Here is a 6,484-nt window from a genome sequence, read left to right on the forward strand (position 1 = left end):
AGATATCAGAAGTCACTTTTCATTTCTGTGACCTGTATAAAATATGGTCACAGAGCTTCCTGGTAACTTTTAAAATCCATATATTTTAGAGTAGGGATTAATCCTAGGGATTATAATAGGGGTATTCATTATTCCTAAATATTCACTGGTGAATGTGGGAAAAGCTTAGTGAAGCACCATCTTGGGATAAATAGGTCTTATATGATAAAATATTGCTATGTACACAAATATGCTGTTACCTAAAGCAACCAGATCATTTTCTAGGACAAATAAGAAAAATAAAAGCAAATGTCCAATTGTTTTCTACGTGTACGTAGCACTACTGAACTGATAAGGCCATATGGTCTTGTAGCCAACAAGGACGTGTGTATGACCAAGTTACATTTAATATTTTTAAATCTGTTTTTAAGTGAACTTGTCACATACACACAGTGGAGAAGCCATTTTGTGAACTAAACCAAGTCTCAGGAACTGGCGATATTCTTAAAAGTATGATGCACAAAGTGATTGGTGTGACTCCATATTCTTGTCAATGCAACCTGACAAAATGGCCACCGCCACTGTGTATAGGTGACAGATCCACTTTTTGTATACAAAATCTCCACAATAAGTACAAAAAAATACAAAATAAAAAAACCCCACACAATTCTCCATAGTAATATAAAACATACAATGCTAGCAGCTTGTTATTTTTCTCTCAATAGAATTACAGCAAGGTCCTAATGGTGGATTCTTTAACAGTAGTTAGTATTCCTTACAAGAAATACTGAAGAGTAAAGTTATACAGTACATTACGTTTAATTGTAAAATAATCTAATAAAAGAAAAATAATAAATTATATGTATGTACATTTGAATGTTTCTTTGTAAATTTCCAGTATCTTCTTTCCCTCGGATAAAAGTTCTAGGATTTTATCTGCAGCGTACGGTTATGGATTTTAGATTTTATTTTCTGTGCTTATATCCAAAATAGGAGAGAGTGAATTTTAGGACTTCTATTAACACTTACAAATGGGGGAAAGATTTTGCCTATGCATGGCAGGTTTTTAGTTCACACAGACCAAAAAGTGTCAATTCAAGGGTAAAAAGTATAGTTAGGTTGTAACTGGAAAGTATTAGGAATTGATTTGGGGACAGATCTTATGCAACCCCCCCAGTTAGTGAAACCCAGGACCAAACAGAGCAAAATGGAGGAACGGTATCTGTCAGAATCTTCTTGAATCTAGGCAACACTAACTAACAGGGCATACTGGGATTTGTAGGTACAGAGCAGCCAAAGAGACAAAGGTTGCCTCAGGTTGTTCTAGAAAATTCTACCAGAACCATTAGTGTGCTCGAGGAGTACAGATTTCTCTCATATATAAATTTCCTATTAACTTCTGCAGCTTTTACATACATATTTGTGGATGTTACTAGTAGCACTATAATATATGCCATCTTGGATCCTATGTTTTAGTGGTCCTTTAATTATTGCCTTAATTTGCTTGTACATTTCATCATGATGTCGGCATGGGACACTGGCCTCTTCTATAGTATTACCAAAGCACATTTTGACACTCTCTCTCTCTCTCCCTCTCTCTCTCTCTCTCTCTCTCTAATTGCCTTTACCTTTTACCTTTGCACACATACTTACAATAAAAACAAAATATATAAAAATAGATTGGTGTTACTGGTTACATTGGTAACGAATGCTAGAAAAAAACAAACACAGAGAAACTTCTGTTACTGTAAACGTGAACACTGTAAACAAAAGTTTTAAATATCTCATCGCTCTTGTCAACACTTGGGTGTAAATTTAGCAAACATCAAAAAAAAAAATCAACAGCAGAGGTGTTGACCAATCAGAAGCTAGCTATCATTCTGTAGACTGTACAAGATAAATGATAGCTAGCATCTGATTGGTTGCTATGAGCAACACCTCCACTTTTACTTTTTAGAAGGTTTGGTAAATTTACCCCTTACTGTTTTTATGTCTGTAAGTCTTTTTGGTCAAATACAATGCGGTTTGCGAAATAAATGGCAAAAACGCCAAAAACGACAGACGAAGCGATGTAGACGGTGACACTTTCCATTAATTGTACAATCATCCCCATGAAGAGGGACGGGAAGACCTGAGACAGGAGGAATGTGCTGTCCAGAGTAGCAAAGTCGAGGCCGATCCCTCGTTTCGTGTAAACGTCCGTACAAGTCTCGTTCACGCCATTAGCGGCCTGGTTGTTGTTTTCTTTATAGTAGTCCTGAGGGTCCTGAGAATGTGCATAGTTATACAGTTCTCCAGAGACATAGACGCCTTCTTCCTTGCTGCGGCCTGTCCCTTTCTGCTTACAAGTACCGTTTTGCTGACTGTACAGTAAATTGGGTGAAAAGCATACCGCTTCTTTGGTGAGGGTATTCCCATTTCGGGCGTTTGCCACTGATGGTCTCGGCATAAACACCTATTCAGAAAGAAAAAAAAAAAAAAAAGATATAAATTTATTTTAAAATTAGTGATAGGCAGCCTGATACACATCAGGGGCAGCATGGTGCCGCCCGCTAACCTTGAAAAGACACCTATCTGTAATAACATATCAGCAGGCGTTTTAAACAAGTGTTACAAGCTATAACAAACACATCTGGGTAGATCAGGCATTATGTGTCCATTCACTCTGGAGCATGCGTGGGATAGGGGACAGGTGCGAGGGGAGCTCGGTTTAGGCTTTCAGTTCCAAGTGGTTAGCACTTCTGCCTCACTGCACTGGGGTCTCGAGTTCAATTCCCGAACATGGCCATATCTGTGAGGAGTTTGTATGTTATCCCCGTGTTTGCGTGGGTTTCCTCCCAAGCTCCAATTGGTAGTTTATTGGCTGCTAACAAAATTGACCCAAGTGTGTGTGTGTGTGTGTGTTAGGGAATTTAGACTGTAAGCTCCAATGGGGCAGGGACTGATGTGAGTGAGTTCTCTGTACAGCGCTGCGGAATTAGTGGCGCTATATAAATAAATGGTAATAATAATAATAATAATAAGGGCATATATGTGAACAAATAAAGTTATTGCAAATAGGAAAGTTGCTAGAGAGAATCCTATGTACAGATAGAGTACTAGTTATCCTATTTAAGATCAGCTCTTCTTTGTGTAATTAACACCTACTAATAAAGCTGAGCGAATTGGATCAATTGATAAGTCAATTTGGGATAACTAGTGCTCCTTCTGTAATTCAATAGAATGGGAAGGAAACATCAGAGAAACTATGAACCTCAAATGGCGCTGGTGCGACTGGATTTCATCTAGAGCACATGAGTTTGTATAGCTGCATTTTTGGAGGGCATGTTTGCACTGCATGGGCAGAGAAGGGTTCTCCATGCTGTCTACGGAGTAGCTGCACTACTGTTGTAGAGTTTTTTAAGCAGTATAATACCGATATTTCATTTTGGGTAGTGAGATGATTGAAATAAGATAAAGGAGTGGAGAGGCTGCATTGTTTTGTGTGTAGAGGTTCTTGCTGTGCACAGCCATAGAGAAAAACTGAAAAGTTTAATTTAATAAAAGAGGTAGTTCTAAAGTGGTAAGAGGCACGTTGCACCAGGAGGCTTTTCCCCGTCACACAAACCTTGGTGCATTTTTACTCTGCAGAGGCTTCCCCAAGGGGCGGAGAATAGGCATGCAGGGCGGAGCATATAGGCACAGTGTAAGACCAACGCATTTTGTAGGGCAATGCCAGCGCACATTGTAAAGTGGGCTACAATATAACCTGTCTGTCAAGTTTTACCTAATCTTTGACCATCACTGTTATTTATTTAGTTTCATTTATTCATATAGGGCAGCACGGTGGCTAAGTGGTTAGCACTTCTGCCTCACTGCACTGGGGTCACGAGTTCAATTCCCGACCATGGCCTTATCTGTGTGGAGTTTTTATGTTCTCCCTGTGTTTGCGTGGGTTTCCTCCCACACTCCAAAAACCTACTATAGGTTAATTGGCTGCTATCAAAATTGACCCTAGTGTCTATCTGTCTGTCTGTGAGTGTGAATGTTAGGGAATTTAGACTGTAAGCTTCAATGGGGCAGGGACTAATGTGAATGAGTTCTCTGTACAGCGCTGCGGAATCAGTGGCACTATATAAATATAAATGATGATGATGATATATATTTGTGAGGGGTTTGAATGTTCTCCCCGTGTTTGCGTGGGTTTTCTCTGGGTGCTCAGGTTTCCTCCCACACTCCAAAAACATTCTGGTATGTTAACTGGCTGCTAATAAATTGACCCTATTCTGTGTCTGTTTGTCTGTGTTAGAGAATTTAGACTGTAAGCCCCAATAGGGCAGGGACTGATGTGAGTGAGTTCTCTGTACAGCGCTGCGGAATTAGTGGCGCTATATAAATAAATAATGATGATGATGAAGATGATGATATTTATACTTACATCTTTTTCTTTGTGATAAAGACATATCAACGTGTATGGAAGTGTTTGGAGAGTTGCATACGCGAATCCGGTCAATGACGACATGATGGTCACGATGACGATATTCTGCGACAGACATATAACCAGGACGGAAGAGGTGAATGTGATCATGCTGGACAGGTACACTTTTCGCGACCCGAACTGTTTCGCGAGCTTACTGATTATCATGGAAAAGAAGGTTGATGTTGCGCACTGGAGAAAGAGGCCAAGACTTCCCATGCGGATTCCTGCAAGACAGAGAACAGTCAAAGATGGTCATACAATAGGTTTACAGATTACAGTAGAGAGAGAAAAGTTAATTTTCTCTTTCACAAGAACCTGACAGTAACAATTATTACATAAAATGTAAGATCCTTAGGATGCTCTCTCTATTGTACAGAGGCCCTTAGGATGCTCTCTCTATTGTACAGAGGCCCTTAGGATGCTCTCTCTATTGTACAGAGGCCCTTAGGATGCTCTCCCTATTGTACAGAGGCCCTTAGGATGATCTTTCTATAGTACAGAGGCCCTTAGGATGATCTTTCTATAGTACAGAGGCCCTTAGGATGCTCTCCCTATTGCATATACGTCCTTAGGATGCTCTCTCTATTGTACAGAGGCCCTTAGGATGCTCTCCCTATTGCACAGACGCCCTTAGGATGCTCTCTCTATTGTACAGAGGCCCTTAGGATGCTCTCCCTATTGTACAGAGGCCCTTAGGATGCTCTCCCTATTGAACAGAGGCCCTTAGGATGCTCTCCCTATTGTACAGAGGCCCTTAGGATGCTCTCCCTATTGTACAGAGGCCCTTAGGATGCTCTCTCTATTGTACAGAGGCCCTTAGGATTCTCTCTATAAATAGAATTGTCTGCATTGAATACTAGGAAAGCAGGGCTGTGTTGTATTTGATTATAGCTCTATGACATAGCCAATAAAATATAAAATCTAGTTATGTAAAACCAACCCCACATTAGGTGAACCACGCCTGCATATTTTAATTTTCATGCCCATTTTTCCATCGCAAAAAGTTGAAGAACTTGATTTATTATCTTGCATTTGCCCCCAGGTCAAAAGTTGGCAGACTTTTTGGGTAATTCCATTTGAGCCAAAGGGCCTCCATGGTAATTGTACCATCTAGAAGTCTTTGTTTTTTAATGGTTTATTTATATTGTTGTACCTAGGGGGAGTAGTGTATTAATCCCCTCAAAATTTTTTTAATTGTTTTACAGGGAAAGTAGGCCAGCAAATTGTTGAACCACTTATATCTGAAGAATATATCCATAAAGGATGATAAGAAGGATTTCTTATTTTTCATCAATTCAGTTCTTCTAGAACAGAATTCTTGACTCATAAATTGGGGGAAAATGAATTAAACTCAAAAAAGATTTGAGTGGACATCTTTAACTTGAAGAGTTTTAAAATATCGGCAAACACTGCCTATTTTCCTGGGACAGTCCAGATTTTTGGAAGTCAAAAGTGGATGTTATTGCCTCCCCCTAAATGTACATTGTTCTTGAGGATCAGTGCCATGGTCTGTATTGTCCTGAATTACCAATTGGGAATGTTGCCGGTAGATATGCTAATCGTTTCTTGAACTGGTTTGTCGAACTGGTACAAAAGTCTGAGAATTAGTTCGAGTTTTTCAAATTTTAGATCAATGAAAGAGATAAATTAACAAAAGTTGACCATGTTTGAGATGGCTCACACATGTGCAACCTTAAATTGATGACCTATTAACTGAATTTGAGGTTCACCAAAACAATCTTCGAACACTGTAGTGTTTTGAGTTTCACCAGATTTTTTTTTATAAAATTATATTTTTGAATAAAAAAGTTTATTTAATAATTTTATTATTTAAAAACACTAATTTTAATGTGTAGTACAGAAAAAAATCAAATGAAGGTTTATTGATGTTTGTACTGTAAACTGGTTCACAGCCTTCAAAACAACTTCAACGGGCTTAAAAACAAGTAGACTGTTGTGAATAGGGGAAATCCCGGAGGGGAGGTGAAGTGCGAGAACGGCGAATCGCTTCATTCTGGTCACGCAATGATGCAAAAGCGTAATTTA

General features: G+C 39.1%; 1 protein-coding gene and 1 long non-coding RNA gene across 2 annotated transcripts in view; one reads left to right on the forward strand and one right to left on the reverse strand.

Moving 5' to 3' along the window:
- LOC142153003 (uncharacterized) overlaps positions 1 to 6,202 on the forward strand; it is a 121,346-nt gene extending 115,144 nt beyond the window's left edge. The window contains exons 3-4 of the long non-coding RNA XR_012691424.1: positions 4,418 to 4,780; positions 5,644 to 6,202. This is a non-coding gene — a long non-coding RNA (uncharacterized LOC142153003). The remainder of the gene's footprint in view (positions 1 to 4,417; positions 4,781 to 5,643) is intronic.
- Positions 1,586 to 6,484, reverse strand: part of LOC142153002 (solute carrier family 45 member 3-like) — a 35,034-nt gene continuing 30,135 nt past the window's right edge. The window contains exons 4-5 of the mRNA XM_075210204.1: positions 4,397 to 4,662; positions 1,586 to 2,434 (exon numbers count right to left, since the gene is read on the reverse strand). Coding sequence (XP_075066305.1) covers positions 1,967 to 2,434; positions 4,397 to 4,662 — 734 coding nt within the window. The 3' untranslated portion in view covers positions 1,586 to 1,966. The remainder of the gene's footprint in view (positions 2,435 to 4,396; positions 4,663 to 6,484) is intronic.

This window comes from Mixophyes fleayi, chromosome 4, assembly GCF_038048845.1.
Source record: "Mixophyes fleayi isolate aMixFle1 chromosome 4, aMixFle1.hap1, whole genome shotgun sequence".
In the NCBI taxonomy this organism is placed as follows: Eukaryota; Metazoa; Chordata; class Amphibia; order Anura; family Limnodynastidae; genus Mixophyes; species Mixophyes fleayi.